Source organism: Hypanus sabinus, chromosome 14, assembly GCF_030144855.1.
Source record: "Hypanus sabinus isolate sHypSab1 chromosome 14, sHypSab1.hap1, whole genome shotgun sequence".
Classification (NCBI taxonomy): Eukaryota; Metazoa; Chordata; class Chondrichthyes; order Myliobatiformes; family Dasyatidae; genus Hypanus; species Hypanus sabinus.
In genome coordinates, this window is record NC_082719.1 from 76,778,450 (window position 1) to 76,798,151 (window position 19,702).

Below are 19,702 nucleotides of genomic sequence, written 5' to 3' on the forward strand. Positions count from 1 at the left end.
TTATTCAAGCCATAATCCTTGCGTATTGTGCATCACTTAATCTATTTTGCTGTAGAAACAGAAACTTGGCTAGATAAATATTAGAATATTTTTTGTCTTCTATGGAGAAGGAAAACTCTGATTTTAAACCTCCGCTGTCTTGTGGCCATACCCACCCATGGGAGAGGCTTTGGGAGTAAACCCAGAGGAAGAAATCTGGGGAGCCGGGGTTCCTAAGGCAGTTTGATGTTGTTTACAACTTAATTCTGGCGACCTCTGCAATGACACTGGTGCCAAGCTGTATCGGCGCTTGCCCTTCCCTTGGACTACATCAGTGACATGGAGAGGGGGAACCTGCTGCATGGGCAACAGCTGGTTCTTCAAATCTTCCCCCCCCCCCCAGGCTTGCAACCTGCAGAGGACACAGTCCACCAGAGGTGCAAACTCATGATCCCCTGGGATTGACGTCTGCCTCCTATTCAGGGATGTGTATCCTCCATTCTTCTCCTTCATCTTTTCCCAATAACATTATATTGCTTCCTGCTGTTCAGTACTCTGCTGTATTTTTTAAGATGTGATCCTAAAAACTGAATACAGTTCCCTTGCTCACATTAAAAGTTTGTTAAAAAATACTTATTTGATTTGGAAAGTTGATGCATATTTTATGCATTATTTTCAGTTGCATCAATACATTTTACCACATAAACACATCCCACCAGAGTACTGAAACAGTGATAGCTACAAAATTTAAAAAAGCAAAGGCTTCAGATTTATCAACAAGGATATGGCCACTGTAGCTAAATCCATCTAGAAATTGCAGTAGGTTAATCAGAGAAACAGCGTTAAAGTTCATTTCAGCAGCAACTGGTCTTAGCTGCATTTTCCTTTGCCAGAGGTTAATTTGTTAACCCATATTTGAACAATTTCTTCTGTTTTATTCTATCATTACTTAAAAGAGCTCTCATGGTCTTAAATATAATGGGTGAATAAGATTTTAAGATATAGGAGCAGAATTAGGCCATTTGGACCATTGAATCTACTCCACCATTTCATCATTGCTGATGCAATTTTCTTCTCAGCCACAATCTCCTGCCTTCTTGTGGCAAAGAATTCCACAGATTCACCACCCTCTGGCTAAAGAACTTTCTAATCTTCTTTCCAAGGACACCCCTCCATTCTGAGGCTATGTCCTCTGGTCTTAGACTCTCCCACTATAGGAAACATCTTCTCTACATCCACTCTATCAAGGCCTTTCACCGTGCGATACAAAGCTATTCAATGAGGTCACCCCTCATTCTTCTGAATTCTAGTGAATACAGGTAGATACTGTGATACACACTTTATATGACAAGCCATTCAATCCCAGAATCATTTTTGTGAGCATTCTTTGACCATGTCCAGTTTCAGCGCATTCTTTCTAAAATAAGAGCCCAAATGTACTCTCAATCCTCCAAGTGAAACCTCACCAGTGTTTTATAAAGTCTCAACATTACAGCCTTCCTTTCTCGTCCTCTTGAAATTAATGCTAAAATTCCATTTGCCTTCCTCACCACAGGTGCAAATTAACCTTCAGGGAATCCTGCTTAAGGGCTCCCAAGTCTCTTTGTACTTTCTGCCTATTTAGAAAATAGTAGACTCTTTAATTTCTTCAACCAATGTGCATGACCATACACTTACTGACACTGTATTCCATCTGCCATTTCTTTGCCCATTCTCTAAATGTAATTCCTTCTGTAGCCTATCTTCTTCCTCAAAACTACCTGCCCTCCAGCTATCTTTAAATTGTCTGCAAACTTTGCAATAAAGCCATCAATTCCATCATCCAAATCATTGACATATAAAGTAAAATAATCAGTCCCAACACAGACCCTTGTGGAACATCACTAATCACCAGCAGCCAGTCAGAAAAAGCTCCCTTTATTCCCACTCTTTGCCTCCTGCCAATCAGCCACTGCTTTATCCATGCTGGAATCTTTCCTGTAATACCATGGGCTTGTAGCTTGTTAAGCAGCTTCATGTGTGGCACCTTGTCAAAGGCCTTCTGAAAATCCAAGTACACAACTTCAATCAATCCTCCTTTGCTTAGCCTGCTTGTTACTTCTCCAAAGAATTCCAACAGATTTGTCAGGCAAGATTTTCCCTTGAGGAAACCATGCTGACCATGCTTATTTTATTATGTGCCTCCAAATACCCTGAGATCTCATCCTTAATAATTGATGCCATCTTCCCAACCACTGAGGTCAGAGGAATGGGCCTATAGTTTGCTTTCTTCTGCATCTATCCCATCTTGAAAAATGGAGTGACATTTGCAATTTTCGAGTCTTTCAGAAGCATTCCAGTGATTCTTGAAAGATTGTTACTAATTCCTCCATGATCTCTTCAGCCACTTTTTTCAGAACTTTGGGGTGTACACTATCTGGTCCAGGTGACTTATCTACCTTCAGACTTTGCAGTTTCCCTGAACCTTCTCTCTAGTTATGGTAATTTCACTCACTTCACTTGGAACTTCCACTATACTCCAGGTGTCTTCCACAGTGAAGACTGATGCAAAATACTTATTCAGTTCATCCACGATTTCCCTATTACTACCTCTCCAGCATCATTTTCCAGCAGTCCAATATCCACAGTCGCCTCTCTTTTACACTTTCATGTATCTGAAGAAACTTTGGTATCCTCTTTAACATTATTGGCTAGCTTTTGTATTCCATTTTTACCTTAATGACATTTTTAGTTGCCTTCCATTGGTTTATAAAATTTACCAACCCTCTAACTTTCCACTAATCCTTGCTCTATTATATGCTGTTTTTTTGGTTTTTATGTTTGGCTTTGAATTCTCTTGTTAGCCATGGTTGGCCATATTTCCTATAGAATACTTTTTCCTCTTTGGGATGTATATATCTTGTGCCTTCTGAATTACTTATAGAATTACCAGCCATTGCTGCTCTGCTATCTTCCCTATCAGTGTTCTTTTTCAATCAATTCTGACCAACTCCTCTCTCATGCCTCTGTAATTCCCTTACTCTATAGCAGATGCCTGACCTGATTGGAATTTACTTTATTTCGTATCTCCAACAACTGTAGTCGGTATGCCATACTTGCAGGTTTGGTTTCTGATCTCTCTCTGATAACAGGTAACTGAAAGCTGCATTATTAACAAATCTTCGCGCCCTCTCACTTGATCTCCAGCCTTACACACATTCCTCTTTGAATGTTAAGACATGCCTATTTTCTATTTTTTTTTCTAATTTAGAAAACTATATGGAATAGGAATCGACTTTGCATCGACTCAGCATTATGAAAGACCCCATGCACCCCTCATACAATCTCTTCTCCCTTCTGCCGTCTAGGAAAAGGCTCCGAAGCATTCGGGCTTTCACGGCCAGACTATGTAACAGTTTCTTCCCCCAAGCTATCAAACTCCTCAATACCTGAAGCCTGGACTGACACCTTGCCCTACTGTCCTGTTCATTATTTATTGTAATCCCTGCACTGTTTTTGTACACTTTATGCAGTCCAGTGTAGGTCTGTGTAACTTTCTCTGATTTTTTTTATTACATAGTTCAGTCTAGTTTTTTAATACTGTGGCATGTAACACCATGGTCCTGAAAAACGTTGTCTCATTTTTACTATGCACTGTACCAGCAGTTATGGTCAAAATGACAATAAAAGTTGACTTGATTTGACTGCACTACTGTCTTTTTTCTGCTGTCTTCACCTCGTCTGACTTACGTGTGACCCCTAAGTTTGGTTTGGAGTAAAGGGCGAGCAAACTACTTAAGGTCATTTAGGGATATGCATTAAATACTGGCCTTGACTATAGCACCAAATTCAAAAATAAATATGATTTAACCCAATGCAGGGCAATGTCTTGGAAGGTGAAATTAGTCTTCTTTTGATTAGTGGAAAATAAACAGTATTGTCTATATTAAGGAGCAACTTTATTTCCATTTACATGTATTAGGGTTTTTCTGTCCTGTATTGGTCAGCATACAACAAAAAACAATTCAACCATTATAAAGAATAATTGTACGGACATCGAGATTAAAGTACGGACATGGAATAAAATGTGCATAAATAAATATTAAATATTACAAACTTTCAATCACACTTATGAAAAAAAATCAGGGGCATCAAATTAACAATTGGGATCTGATGACTGATGTTCCTTCAATTAGTCCGTCAGTAATTTAGAGAATATTGCGACACTGATTTGATAGTATTTCTCCAATTTCTTAAATCAGATAGATTACAATGAAAAAGGTGGCGCTGAGGTTAAAATTTCTTGTTGTCGAGTCTTTCTGTGGTACTGAGATAAAGGTGGGAAAAACCTGATTATTAAAAAAGGGAACAGCTCGTTTCAGCAAAGCTTTGATTGTGCTGCAATGGTTGGACAAGTATATCCTTTTAATTAATATAGCCCTTATAAAGTGGATGTAAAATAACTTGCACAAATGCTCTCAATCTTGGTATATAAAACACGTAGCCATCCCTTCAACTATTTTAGTTAGCGATGTAAAGGTGGAAGTTCACAGTCCCCTCGTAGTTTGCGTTCAGGGTCTGAAATTGCGGAGAAGCCTTTGACAGAATTGAGAGGCGGGATTTCCTGTCTATGTCCCAGTTTCGTGCTTCCGATACTTCTGTCGTTACTTCCGATTCTATGAAGTTTTGGCGGCGAGGGATACATTGGGAGTGATGGATAGTATCGGTGGTAAAAGCTGTTTGGAAATCTGGACAGAGGAAAACGACAAGTTGGTGGCAGAACTGAAGGTAAGTAGTTTGTTTGAATCATCTGACAGAGTCAGTGCTTTGTAAAGTTGCAAACTATAGAGCAAATCCTTTAAATGTACAGTACTGTAGTTTTAACATGCTTTGCAGCCTTCTACTGTATGTGAAGATAAAGCTATTTAATTTCAGAGTATCAAAAAATAAACTTTGCACTTTGATGTTCATGTGTGCCAGGGAGAGTATATGAGTGCAAATAGAATACATTCGGTATCAGTTTACTTAGGTCTCTCCGCGTCAAGAATTGCCCCTGTAGTTTCACCCTTATGAACAAATCCAACAGGCGACGTCCTCGATTTAATCTGGATTCATGATCCAAGATTAGTCTCCCTGTCACCCCGCGCAGACTCTACTACATGAATCCTGACATGCTGGAAGTACACGACAGGTTGGGCAGCACCTGTGGAGAGAAAGAGGGGGAAAAAAAGTCAGTGTTGCGGGTCATTAGCGTTTCATCAGAATGGCATTCATTTATTGAACTTAGTGGACCAGAACCCTGCGTTTTGAGTGAGGAGGAGAGAAATAAGCAGGGGATACAAAACGTGTAGGAACAGAGTGAAATGCATGGGTAGATGTAAGGGTGAATTTGGGTGCTTGTAAAATGAAAGAAAATCTGTTAGGTGAAGGCATATGAGTAAATGTATAAACTAATGTATTTAAAAATTACAAAAACCAATTAAAAGATCTCTTTTAGGAATCTGGTATTAAAATTGCAAGTAATACCACACCTTCCCTCAGCCAGCTGGTTTCAATCCAGGCCCTAATAGTGACAATATAGGAACCAGAGAGGACACTGACTTTGGTCTCCTCAGCCAGTCACTGATTTGGAGAACTTTGTGAGACTGCTTTGATAGCACCTCTCCAGTATTTCAACATGGCTCCTCTCGGCAACTCATCTCAGAAGCATATAGGATCATGGCTGCTTGTTTGACCATGATTTTTTTTTGCCAGGTTTCAATGTTCAAAGTAAATTTTATTATCAAATTATGAATATGTCACCATGTACAACCCTAAGATATGTTTAATTACAGGCATTCACAGTAGAACAAAGAAATAAAATAGAATCAATGAAAAACTGCACGCAGGACAGACAACTAATGTGCAAAAGAAGACGAACTGTGTAAATCAAAAAAGTACATAGACAAAACAAGGAACATGAGTTGTTGTGTCCTTGAAAGTGAGTCCATGAGTTGTGAAATCAGTTCAGAGTTGAGGTAAGTTATCCATGCTGGTTCTGGAGCCAAGTGGTTGAATATCAATTGGGAGGATGTTTTCTCTAAGCAGGGGTGTCTCACACCAGAGGGCGTAGCCTCAGAATAGAAGGACACCCCTTTAGAAGAGAGATGAATTTCCTGAGTCAGAGGGAGATGAATCTGTGGAATTCATTGCCACAGATGGCTATGGTGGCCAAGACATTTGGTATTTTTAAAGTGGAAGTTGATATTTTCTTGATTAGTAAGCATGTCAAAGGTTACGGGGAGAAGGTAGGAGAACGGGGCTGAGAAGGATAATAAATCAGCCATGATGGAATGGTGGAGCAGACTTGATGGGCTGAATGGCCTAATTTGCTCCTATGTCTTATGATCTCATGGTAAACAAATGTTCCTGAACCTAGTGGTGTGGGACCCCTGTATCTTCTTCCCAATTGCAGCTGCAAGAAAATAAAACATGACCTGGATGGTGGGGATCTTAGATGATGCACTTCCATGATAGATCTCCTTGTAGGTGAGCTCAATGATTGGGAGGGCTTTTCCTGTGATGGATTTGGTTGTATCCAACACTTTTTGTGGACGTTTTCTGCTCATTGGTGTTTCCATTCAGACCATAATGCAACCAGTTAGGATATTCTGCAGTGTGCATCCATAAAAGATAATCAAAGGTTTAGATGACATGCTGAATCTGTGCAAAATTTTAAGAAATTCTAGAGGCCTTGACCCTGAAACGTTCTTTTACCTCAGAACTCCATTGTAATGGATGGCAGAGTGGCACAGCTAGTAGAGCTGCTGTCTAGTAGAGCTCTGAGAGAAGATGTGTTGGAGCTTTTGGAAAGCATCAAGTTGGATCAGTCTCCGGGACCAGATGAGTTGTACCCCAAGTTACTGTGGGAGGCGAGGGAAGAGATTACTGAGCCTCTGGGAATGATCTTTGCATCATCAATGGGGATGGAGAAGGTTCTGGAGGACTGCAGGGTTGCAGATGTTGTTACCTTATTCAAGAAAGGGAGTAGAGATAGCCCAGGAAATAGAGACCAGTGAGTTGGTAACTTGATGGAAAAGATCCTGAGAGGCAGGATTTATGAACATTTGGAGAGGCATAATATGATTAGGAATAGTCAGCATGGCTTTGTCAAAGGCAGGTCATGGTGCCTGACAAACCTGATTGAATTTTTTGAGTATGTGACTGAACACATTGATGAAGGTAGAGTAATAAATGTAGTGTATATGGATTTTAGTAAGGCATTTGATAAGGTATTGCATGCAAGGCTTATTGAGAAAGTAAGGAAGCATGGGATCCAAGGGGACATTGCTTTGTGGGTTCAGAATTGGCTTGCCCACAGAAGGCAAAGAGTGGTTGTAGACGGGTCATATTCTGCATGGAGGTCGGTGGTGATGTGCCTCAGGGATCTGTTCTGGGACCCTTACTCTTCGTGATTTTTATAAATGACCTGGATGAGGAAGTGGAGGGATGGGTTAGTAAATTTGCTGATGATGTAAAGGATGGGGATGTTGTGGATAGTGTGGAGGGCTATCAGTGGGATATGGATAGGATGCAAAACTGGGCTGAGAAGTGGCAGATGAAGTTGAACCTAGATAAGTGTGAGGTGGTTCATTTTGGAAGGTCAAATGTGATGGCAGAATATAGTATTAATGGTAAAACTCTTGGCATTGTGGAGGATCAGAGGGATCTTGGGGTCCAAGTCCATAGGACACTCAGAGCTGCTGTCCAGGTTGACTCTATATTTAAGAAGGTGTACGGTGCATTGGCCTTCATTAACTGTGGGATTCAGTTTAAGAGCCGAGAGATAATGTTACAGCTATATAGAACCCTGGTCGGGCTTGGAGTACTGTGCTCAGTTCTGTTCACTTCACTACAGGAAGGATGTGGAAACTACAGAAAGGAGGTTTACAAGGATGTTGCCTGGATTGGGTAGTATGCCTTGTGAGAATAGGTTGAGTGAACTCGGCCTTTACTCCTTGGAGCAACGAAAGATGAGAGGTGACCTGACAGAGGTGTATAAGTTGCTGAGAGTCATTGATCATGTAGATAGTCAGAGGCTTTTTCCCGGTGCTGAAATGGCTAGCACGAGAGGGCACAGTTTTAAGGTGCTTGGAAGTAGCTACAGAGGCGATGTCAGGAGTAAGTTTTTTACGCAGAGAATGGTGAGTGCGTGGAATGTGCTGCTGGCGACAGTGGTAGGGGCGGATACCATAGGGTCTTTTAAAAGACTCCTGGATAGGTATATGGAGCTTAGAAAAATACAGGGCTATGGGTGACCCGAGGTAATTTCTAAAGTATGTACATGTTCGGCACTGCATTGTGGGTCGAAGGGCCTGCATTGTGCTGTAGGTTTTCTATGTTTCTATCTAACCAGGTTCTATATAACTTCGGGTGCTGCCTGAGTGGCATTTGCAAGTTTTCCCTCTGACCATGCAAATTTACTCCAGGTGCTCTATCCAAAAGTTGGTAAGTTAATTTCCCTTCTTTTGGAGCTGAGTGGTACAGTCTGAGCAAGGTGATAAGAATGTGGAGGGAATAAAAAAGGGATTAATGTCAGTTATATTAAATGGGTAGTTGATGGTCAGTATGTATTTAGTGGGTTATAGGACCTGTTTCTATGCTGTACGTCTGTATGATTCTGGTAGTTTATGGATCCTAGATTAAGACTATTAAAACTGGAACATCCAAGTGGTCAAACATTTTAATTCTGATTCCCATTCCTGTTTCAACATGTCAGTCCATGGCCTCCTCTTGTGCCATGATGAGGCCATTCTCATGGTGGAGGAGCAACACTTTATATTCTGGTCTGGGTAGCTTCCAATCTGATGGCATGAACACTAATTTCTTCTTTTCTATTTTTTCCTTCCCTTCCTCTCTTCTCCACTATAGCCTCTTACCTCTTCTCACCTGCTTATCGCTCCCTCTGGGTTCTTTTCTTCCTTCCCTTTCTCCAGTGGTCCACTCCTCTCCAGTCAGATTCCTTCCTCTGCAGCCTTTTACCTTTCCTACCTACCTGGCTTCACCTGTCATCTACTAGCTCTCCTCCCTCCTGTTCCCCGACCTTTTTTATTCTGGCATTCTCTCCAGTACCGAAGAAGGGTCTTGATCCAAAATATCGATTATTTATTCGTTTCCAGAGTGGCTACCTGACCTACAGAGTTCCTCCAGCATTTTGTGTGTGTTTGACTCTGAACTAACTGGCCTTGAGGATTTTATAGGTTTGAAAAATGCCATATGTGGTGATTACAGTTGTCATATGATAAAGAGTAGGTGTACTTCACCTCAAGATAGATAGAATCTGCATTGATATTCACAGAGCGACTGTGACCAGGCAGCTGAGCAGGACCTTGGTAGTGACTTTCCCTGTGGTACAGAGCAGAAGATATTGCAGTTTGATTTGATTACTTTCTTCAATGTGGTCTTCATTGCAAAATCTGTAAGGTGCCATGGCATTTAAATATCTTTCTTCCTTTTTTCATGCAGGTAAAATAATAGTACTTTGAAAGTTGAGGCTTTCACTGAATTTGGTTGATAAATTTGTCCAAGAGCTTATCAGAAGTTAGAACAGAAGTAGATGGAAGTTATTTCATGTAGGGTGAGGTGAGGGTAGAGGAATACACAGTAGCCAGGAAATGAAGGTCATAGTATCGGGAAAAGCCTGAGTACAGGAAGGGTATGCAGAAGTTATAATTCATGAAAGGTCACAAACAAAGTTGTGAGTGACAAAATGGTCAGGGGTTTTAAGGGAGGATGAAAAGTAGAAGGTATTGCTCTGTACTGCTTCTACAAAACAACAAATTTCACAACATATGTCATTATAAATAAATCTGATTCTGAGCAGTGAGAATTCCAGAGCTTAGGACTTAGACAGCTAAAGGCAAATGCTGTATATTGTTGAGGAAGCAATTAAAACTGGTGATCTTTGAGCAACACACAAAATGCTGGAGAAACTCAGCAGGCCAGGCCGCATCCATGGAGGAGAATAAACAGTCACCATTTCGAGACTGACGAAAGATCTTGGTCGGAAAAGGGTTTCGGCCCGAAACGTCAACTGGACTTTGTTCCATAGATGCTTCCTGGCCTCCTGAGTTCCTCCAGCATTTTATGTACCTTGCTCGGATTTCCAGCATCTGCAGAATCTCCTTTGTTTGTATCCTCTGGTTTCCTCCCGTGGTTGAAGGGCGTACTGCGTAGGTTAATGGTCCCGTGATTAGGTTAGGGTTTCTCAGGTGTTACTGGGGCAGCGTGGCTCAAAGAGACAGAAGGGCCTTACTCTGCACTGTCACAAAATAAATAAATGGGTGTTTGAGTAACTTTATCAATGGCTGGATAGCTTCCTATACAGTCAGATACAAAACTCAAGTAACTAGGAAATCATGGTTGTAGTATACTTCATTGTAACAATACATCAATTGTTCTTAGCAGGCCAGTCATATGCGAAAATAGTGTATTAACGTGGTCAGTACTGGTAAAATACTCAAGAGGCTCTCAGTCATGACTATTTTGACAACTGAATGACTGTCCTCTTTGCTATAAAGACTAGATACAACTCCAGTATAGTATTTCATCAAGTGTCACTGAAGAAATTTTAGAAAAAAAATTCAGTTAAAGCATTTTTAATTCACCAGGTGTATTCAAATCCATTTGAGAACAACATAATAGAAGAAAGAAATCAGAAATAGGGCATTTGGCCCCTTCTACACACTCCATTTTTCTCAAAGCTACTTTCCTGCATTAGTCTATATTCCATAATTACCCATGTATCTAAACATCTATCGATTTTAGTCCTGAAAATTTTCAGTCTTTGAATGTCCACAAAACACTTGGGCAATAAATTCTACCCAGTGTTCTCTAGGTGCAAACTTTTCTCCTCACTGTTCTAAAGTGGCAATACTTTATCTTGGAACTATGACCCTTAGTTCTCCACACTGAAAAACACAGGTCCATAATTTGTTGAACGTGTCATCACAGGTAGATAGGGTCGTACAGAAAGCTTTTGGCACATTGACCTTCATAAATCAATATATTGAGTACAGGAGTTGAGATGTTATGTTCAAGTTGTGTAAGATGTTGGTGAAGCCTCAGTTGGAATATCGTGTGCAGTTTTGGTTACCTACCTACAGGAAAGATGTCAATAAGGTTGAAAGAATACAGAGAAAATTTACAAGGATATTGCCAAGATTGGACCTGAGATATAAGAAAGGATTGTATAGGTTAGGACTTTATTCCTTAGAACATAAAAAATTGAGAGGAGATTTGATAGAGGTATACAAAATTATGAAGGATATAGATAGAGTAATTGCAATCAGGCTTTTTCCACTGAGGTTGGGTGGGACTATAATAGAGGTCATGGGTTAAGGTGAAAGGTGAAAAGTGTAAGGGGAACATGAGGGAAAACCTCTTCACTCAAAGGGTCGTACGAATGTGGAACGAGCTGCCGGCACAAGTGGTGCATGTGAGCTTGATTTCAACTTTGAGAAGTTTGGATTCATACATGGATGGTAGGGGTACAGAGGGCTATGGTCCGACTGCAGGTCAATGGGAGTAGGCCGTTTAAATGGCTTGGTATGGAGTAAATGGGCTGAAAGGCCTTTTTCTGTACTGTAGTATTCTCTGACTATTGACAAATTTATAAGAACTTTCTTTTCTTCAGTGACAGCATTGTGCCAGTTTATCTAATCTCACCTCATGCAAATAATTCACCTGAATCTCTTCACTTACAGATTTGTCTTTTGTATTTAATTATGTGGTGTATCGTATAATTGCCTAACATATTTTATCTCTCCCAGAATATTTCTACCCACTCTGCAAGTTGGAAAGATACCTTGCGTCAGAGCTATGTTGCCTTCAACAAACTGCTAGAGAAGATCCAAGGTACTGATGTGGAAAGCTGGTCTGTATCATCAATCACTGTTGCGTCCCCTGCCAGAAGAGCAAAAGGTTATACCTCCTCCCTCACCACCATCCTCCCAAGTGAGGCAAGTGTTCACGTGCATCTCCTCCAGCCTTGTCTGCTGCATTATTGCCTCCCCTCCATTGACAAGACCAAGTGCAAACTCTGCGACTGTTTTGCAGGACACGTCGTCTGCACTGGCCACCCTGAGCTCCCAGTTGTCAACCATTTCAAGTCCCCTCACCATTCCCACACTGACCTGGCCATCCTGGGCCTTCTGTACTGCCAGGATGAACCCCAATGCAAACTGGATAAGAAATACCTTCTACTCAGTCCACAACCCAATAGCATGAATATCAAGTCTTCCAATTTTAGGTAACCCCTCACCTATGTTCCCTCTAAGCTGTGCGCGCGCACACACGTTTTTCAACCAGCGCACAAAGGAAATTAATGTGCGCACAAAAGGCTAGTTAACTAAAATAACGTAGTAATTAATAATTACACTTATTGAAAATAATATTTTAGCTAAATGTTACTATTAATTAGTTAGTAGATTTTTGAAATACCACAATGCACGTTGCTAATTTATGTCACCTCACCTTTCCTGTTCCGGTTTGTACAGCTGCATCACGGCGGCAGCCATCTTTGGTGGACAGCGTTCATATTGTAACGTTTCCAAAGATCTGTTTCAAATCCTGTAGATAGCTTACTAAGTTCTTAATGGAAAAAGAAAACTGATTCACTATGTCGAATTCGAAAGAAGTGAAAGGCGTGAAGCGCAAAAGATGAGGTACAAGAATGGTCAGCTTTTGATTTCTCTGCAATTGCAGATTCTGACTTCACATTCGGCAATGAACAAGTTAATGCCTTTTGTCTAAAATATCATGATTTTCTAGCTGAAAATACTGTAATAGTTAGTTTAATGATTGCAAATTTTCCGTGCAAGAAAAAAAAATTTAATCTAAACTGATTTCAAACTTTGATCAAATGGTGGCATTTGTACTTCAAAATGAACAGTTTTGCAGCCTTATACAGTTGATGGACATTGGGAGGAACCTTTCTTGCGTCTAGTGTGGACCGTGAGAGAGGTTTTAGCCTAATGAATCAACGCAGAAACAAGCTGAGAAACTGTTTAGGTGAATGTCATTTGGATATGTTAATGAGAATCAAAAGCTACCAATTGGATGGAAGTTCTATTAGTCTGGATAGAGTTTACAAAGAATGGGTAAATGCCAAAGACAGGAGAGAGAAAAAATAACTGAGTGACTTAAATATGTATGTTATTTTGTTGTTATTCTCTGCCGTTTTATGTCAAATATTTTGTAAACCTACATAAACTGTGCCATGTGTGCATTCGGTGCGCACATACTTTTGTCACAGGAAAAGTTTTGCACAACATTAGATTTTTGCACACACTGACTACTAAAAACTAGAGGGAACATAGCCCCTCACCCCTTTTCATTATTCCCTCCTCCCTTTCTCCTTCTGGTCCATTGGTCCTCCCAGCCCACCATTCACCCATCTTTGCCTTTTTCTGCTTCCTTGATCCACCGACATCACATCTAGGTCCCTCCCCCCCCCCACCTGTTTCCAACTGTTATTCATCTCTCCTTTGCCCTCTAATGGTTCCTGTTAACACTTCTACATATCAGAATCTGGCACAGGTGTTCCTGCTGATCTTCCTACAGCAGACATCTCTCATCTTCTCACTCCGGTTTCAAGTCTGGTGATACATTAGGTAATGCAGAATGACAAATGATCTTCAAATAGAAATATCAATTCCATTCTTCTCTCCACTTCTCTATCTGATCTGCTGAATGTTTCCAGCATTTTCTTTTTTATGCCAGATTTCCAGCATCTTCAACGTTTTTTTATTAGTTTAAATTTCTAGTCTGTCTTTTGCATTAGTTCCCCCCCCCCCCCATTAGCATTCCAGAAGATGTGCAACATTGTAGTTTCTCTGGATTTGGCTGGCTTTCCCATAATGTATAACCAACTACAGCAAGTTATCAAGTTCAAAAATTACCTCACTATTTTCCAACTTTGAAAAATTAACTCAAAGAGACGTAGGCTAGTGTGGAGCTGCAGAGCTCAGAAGTCCTTGGTTCAGTAAGTAGAGAGTTCAGCAGGTAATAGTAGGCTGGCAGAAGGTGCAAACAGATGGCGGATAAAAATTAATATCCAGGAGGCAAAACGCAAGTCAGGTGGCATTGTTCCAAAGTGTGAACAGGAGCAGAACGATCTCTTCTTTTATTGATTTTCAGTGGTTGCAGCATTTCTCGGGAAAGACATTTAAAACACCTGGCACACTGGCATTGAGTGGTACACAATTTCAGCTGGGCAATACACTAAGCAGCCTGTTTTATTGTCCACATGTGTGGTCTGATTGCTCATTAACTGGGAAACCTTGTTTTTCTACAGAATGCACACTAAATGTATTTTCCTGCAGGATTGCCACCGACTATACCCAGCGTTCCCCTGGAACTGACTGTGCTGTACAATGCCATTGTCTTAGGTATCAGTTTGTCTGACGTCATTCACAACGATCACTCCCTGTTGTTCCAGGGATTAACCCGAGGTAAGTTATAAACTTCCAGCGCTGATTGTGATTTGTTGTAACCACTGTGCTAGTAGTTTGCTGCCTCCCTAACTTGTACATAAGCTGTTTGCAGGATGTTTCTTCTTTTTTCCTTCAGATGACCTCATTGCGAAATGAGATGGGGGACTTCACTTGTGAAAGCACTCAGACTGAGTGCAGTTGATATAATCTGATGCAGATATTATAATAGCTGGACAGATGCAGACTGTCGTAATAAGTGCTTGTGCCTCACTCAGCACTGACACTTTAAATTTCAAGTAAACTTTTTATTACCACACACTTTTCTAAACTTTGTCGTTGCACCTTTAGTCATCTCTTGTTGACAATTGTGTACTGTTTTGTGACCGGGAAGAATACATTCACGAACTGAGGATTTCCAAAAAATACCCCATGCTTTCAAGTAGATTTGAAGTGTACTGCTGCTGCATGGCAGCCATTTTACTCATGGAACTTCCACGAAGAATGAAATTTATAAGCAAGAGAACTCAGGACAATATGCAGTTCAGTCTTTTTGTATCCACTTGGGAGGAAGTTGGGTTCAATTGAACATTTTGTTTATGAGATCAAATCTTTGCTGAAGCATTAGCCAAAGCTGCATGCTCAATTCTTTGGAGTGTGGTTGATTCTCCAACTATCTGACTCGGTGATGAGGGTCCTGGCACCGAGCCAAGAAAGAAACCTGTGATTGAGGCTCTTAAGCAATCTTTACAAGGTGTCTAAGACTAGCAAGCTGTTAAGACTCTTGCTCTAATCTTTTATTTCATTCAAGCTGCCTCTTCTCATTGGCTTCTTTAACTGTTGTTTGCCCAAACAAATAAATAATATCTTCTAGTGAGCATGCACTGTCCACAATATCGTGTTTAAAAATCAATATTATTCTTTAGAATTGGTGCTTGTACTAAATTTTTCTTTATGGTAACAAAAGTTAATGAAACTATTTTTGCATTCTTCATGGCCTAAGTATGTGCTTTCTTTGATAGGAAAGTTTGCTGATTGTGTTTTGGACTCAAGAGCTACAAGGCTGTTTAATCTTCATGGTTCTTTGCAAATTTGTTTGAAACAGGATTAGAAGCATATGGTAAATGTTTTGACGAACAGGACATCATGAAATTATGCAAAATGATATTTCAGAACATCAGTGACCCTACTTTTATTCAGGCAGTTCATTGGATAATATATCTGCAAAGCTTGCTGTGGCTGGCTAGAAATCAGCTGGAGAAGGTTGATGCAGTGCTACACATGCTGAAGGAGAGAGTAAGTTTGCCTCGCTAGATAAGGATTTATTGCTTGTACATTGTCTAATTCATTGCATATTGTGATATATCAAATTTCTTTATTGCTTCAATCAAGGTAGACAAGCAAAGCTTGAGTTGTCTGAACTATTTATTTACTACCAGCATTTTCTGTTTTTAATATTAATGAAAGAGACTCTGCTTTCAATAGTACCTGGGGTTAAGAGGGTAAACAGCCTTAGGTTCCTCAGTATCCTCATCACCAAGGACCTCACGTGGTGTGTACACACCAGCTGTATGGTGAGGAAGGCACAACAGCGCCTCTTTCACCTCAGACAGTTGAGGAAGTTTTGTATGGGTCCCCAGATCCCAAGAACTTTCTACAGAGATAAAATTGAGAGCATCCTGACTGGCTGCATCACTGCCTGGTATCACGAGATCCTGCAGAGAGTGGTACGGACAGCCGAGCACATCTGTAGTTGTGAACTTCCCACAAATCAGGAAATTTACAAAGACAGGTGTGAGAAAAGGGCCCGAAGGATCATTGGGAACCCGAGTCACCCCAACTTCAATCTATTTTAGGTGCTATCATCCAGGAAACGGTACCTTAGCATAAAAGCCAGGACCAACAGGCTCCGGGACAGCTTCTTCCACCAGGCCATCAGACTGATTAACTCACGCTAATTTGAGCATAACTCACGCTAATTTGAGCATACTTCTATGTTATGTTGACTGTTCTATATATTATAAATGATGATAAATTACTATGATTGCACATTGCACATTTAGATGGAGATTTTTTACTCATGTATGTAAAGGATGTAAGAAGTAAAGTCAATTCAATTCAAAATACTTGCAAATTTACAAATCAGGAATAGGACACGGGAATCCCTGCTTTCTGTTGGTTTTAAGACTGAGGCCCTTGCTGGGTAACTTTTGCTTGCCTATTGGAATACAGTACTCATTCCCTCTGCAAGGATTTCCTATGAATGGAATCTCAAATGTATCCAGCATAGCAAGTCCCTGAATGAACAGTTAAATGACATTTGAGTTCAGGAAAAAAAAGAAACAGACGTGTCTTTATATAGCACCTCTTTCCAGCCAATGAAGTATCTTTCTCTCTCTGTACTTGTTGTGATTGGCTGCCACATTTCTTACAAAACAATTTTCTCAGAGAGATCTGCCATACACCAATGTGGTAACAACCAAACATTTTCTGCAAATTCTCTGCCTCCCTGGTGTAAAAAATCTGGCTTCAAAACCTTCAGCTTTTGTTAGAAAACAGAAATAATGTAAGAAAGAAAGACTAGTTGTATTTGTTACATGTACTGTGCATTAAAACATACAGTGAAATGTATTATTTTTGCATCATATCAAATCAGTGAGGATTATACTGGCATTTGATAAGTGTCACCATGTTTCCGGTGCCAACATAGCATGCCCACAGCTTACCAACCCTAACTAAGTTGTACGTGTTTGAAATGTAGAAAGATATTGGGGCACCCGGAGAAAGCATGTAGTCACAGGGAGAACATACTACAAACTCCTTACTGACAGTGGATCCCCAGCGCTGTAATAGTGATATGCCAACTGCTACACTACCATAATAAGAATCTGATTAAATCCAGAAGCGGAAATGACAACTGATTCAACCTCATTGTATCTTTCAAAAAGTCAGACAGCATGGGAATAGGCCTTGTGGCTCAATTGGTCCAAGCTAACCAAAATACCCATCTAATCTGCTCCCACTTTCCCACATTTTGCCTGTATTCTTCCAAGATCTTTCCTATCCATGTGCCTTTTAAATATTGTGAATGTACTTGTCTCAACCTATTTCCTCTGCCACCTCATTCCATATAATGACCACCTGGGACCCTCAATATGTTATCCTTAAATATGTTCAGTGTGTTTTCCTTCAAAAGCTGAAAACTGATTCGCCTGACAAAAGGAGAAATTTGATTCAAATATCATGCAGTTATATATTTATTTTCAAAATTAAAGTTCAAAGTAAATTGATTATCAAAGTACATATACGTCACCACGTACAAACCTGAGGTTTCTTGTGGGCATTCACAGTAAATACAAGAAACACAATAGAATTATTTTGCTTTAGCTGACTTTGCTTAGTTGGTCACAAGGCAAAGCATTTAACATAACTGTTCAATAATCAGTTCATGAAATATATACTTGTCCAAATATTGTTCAAAACAATACTTGTCCATGGACTGTAGGTTTAATATTGTGTTAGGATTCTGAAATTGTTTTGGAATAATGCAAAGAAAGTTTTTAAGCCATTGTTTACTTTTTTGCTTGCGTTTTTCAGAGTTCCTCGGCCTCCAGTTTGAATATACAGTCTGATGATTTGTGGCAGTCCATTAAAACTGGAAACCTATTAAACGATAGAAGGGGAAAGCATCTTGTGTTGGCACTGAGTCTCAGAAGTCTGGGACAGTTGATATACACCTGTGCTACATTTTTGCGAGGTACAAGACCTTAAAACCAGGATGAGTCCAATTTAAAAATCTGATTACTAAGTGATCAGCATAGTGCATGTGAAAATCTGTTGCCTGATGTAGTGGTACTGCTTATAACATGACACGTGATAAGCCTTTTGGGTGTTGGTCTATTGGAGGATACAATTTGAAAACTTGGTAATTAATAGAAAGACAAGCATTAGCACAAAAGAAACTCATAAAAAGAAATATCAGCTTTATTTGTTATATGTATATCGAAACGTACAGTGAACTGTATCAAATGAATTCAGCGCCGGTTGTGCTAGGCATGCCGTAGATGTGGCCATCCTCCCAGCACCAATGCAGCATGCCCACAACTCACTAATCTAAACCCTAATCCGTACATCTTTTTGGAATGTGAGAGGAAGCTAGAATACCCAGAGGAAGCAGCGAAAACATACGAACTCCTTACAGACAGTGGTGAAAATTGAATCTGATCTCCAACTTTCTAAAATGTGTTCCGTCAATGGAGATAGCATTTGCCCTGTGTTCCTTCCTTGGAAACCATTTTGCCCTTCTGTCAGCAAGTCCTGCAGTGCCCTTTGTGGAAAATTTAGAATGCTTTTCCTCATTTCTGCAATGATACTGCACAGATGGAGATGGCAACATTTTTGAAATGATTGCTGGTGTAATCTGAACCTCCACTGTGTGGTGCTGTGCCACTGACTTTCTCTACAACAGGACTTCTATTTGTTAACTTAGTGTCTACAACCACTTCACATTGTGCTTCATATATACTGATTCAGTTTTGAAAACTTTCACCGTAAACCCATGACCTCTAGTTCTAATTTCACCCATTCTCAGTGGAAAGGCCTGCTTGCATTAACCCTATCTAACCTTACCTTGTAATTTTAACGTCATAAAACACAGGAGCAGAATTAGGACATTTGGCCCATCGAGTCTGCTCAGCCATTCCATCATGGCTGATTTATTATCCCTCTCAACCCCATTCTCTTGCCTTCTCCCCGCAACCTTTGATGCCCTGATTAATCAAGAAACAATCAACCTCCGCCTTAAATAGGCCCAATGATTTGGCCTGCACAGCTGTTTGTGGCAATGAATTGCACAGATTAGCTACCCACTGGTTAAAGAAATTCCTCCTCATCTCTGTTCTAAATCCATGTCTTTCTATGCTGTGGCTGTGCCCTATACTCCTGGACTCCCCCACTATGGTAAACATCCTCTCCACATCCACTCTATCTAGCGTTTCAATATTAAGTTTCAATGAGGTCTCCTCCTTATTCTTTACTCGGGGAGCACAGACCCAGAGCCATCAAACGCTCCTCATACATTAAACCTTTCATTCTCAGATTATTGTCATGGAAATCCTCTGCTCACAATACTCTTAACAATACCAGTGCCTTATAAGTGTCCGCATTATATCCTTGCTTTTGTATTTTAGTCTTCTCACAATGAATGCTAGCATTGTATTTGCCTTCCTTACCGCTGACTCGACCTGTAAGATAACCTTCAGTGAATCCTGCAC

The 19,702-nt window shown here is 40.3% G+C and overlaps 1 protein-coding gene across 1 annotated transcript in view; it reads left to right on the top strand.

Annotated features, from left to right (window-relative positions):
• Positions 1–4,644: 4,644 nt before the first annotated feature.
• fancg (FA complementation group G) overlaps positions 4,645–19,702 on the top strand; it is a 39,050-nt gene continuing 23,992 nt past the window's right edge. Inside the window, exons 1-5 of the mRNA XM_059989470.1 lie at positions 4,645–4,746; positions 11,769–11,853; positions 14,322–14,450; positions 15,535–15,725; positions 18,027–18,186. Of these exons, the coding sequence (XP_059845453.1) occupies positions 4,672–4,746; positions 11,769–11,853; positions 14,322–14,450; positions 15,535–15,725; positions 18,027–18,186 (640 nt within the window). The 5' untranslated portion in view covers positions 4,645–4,671. The remainder of the gene's footprint in view (positions 4,747–11,768; positions 11,854–14,321; positions 14,451–15,534; positions 15,726–18,026; positions 18,187–19,702) is intronic.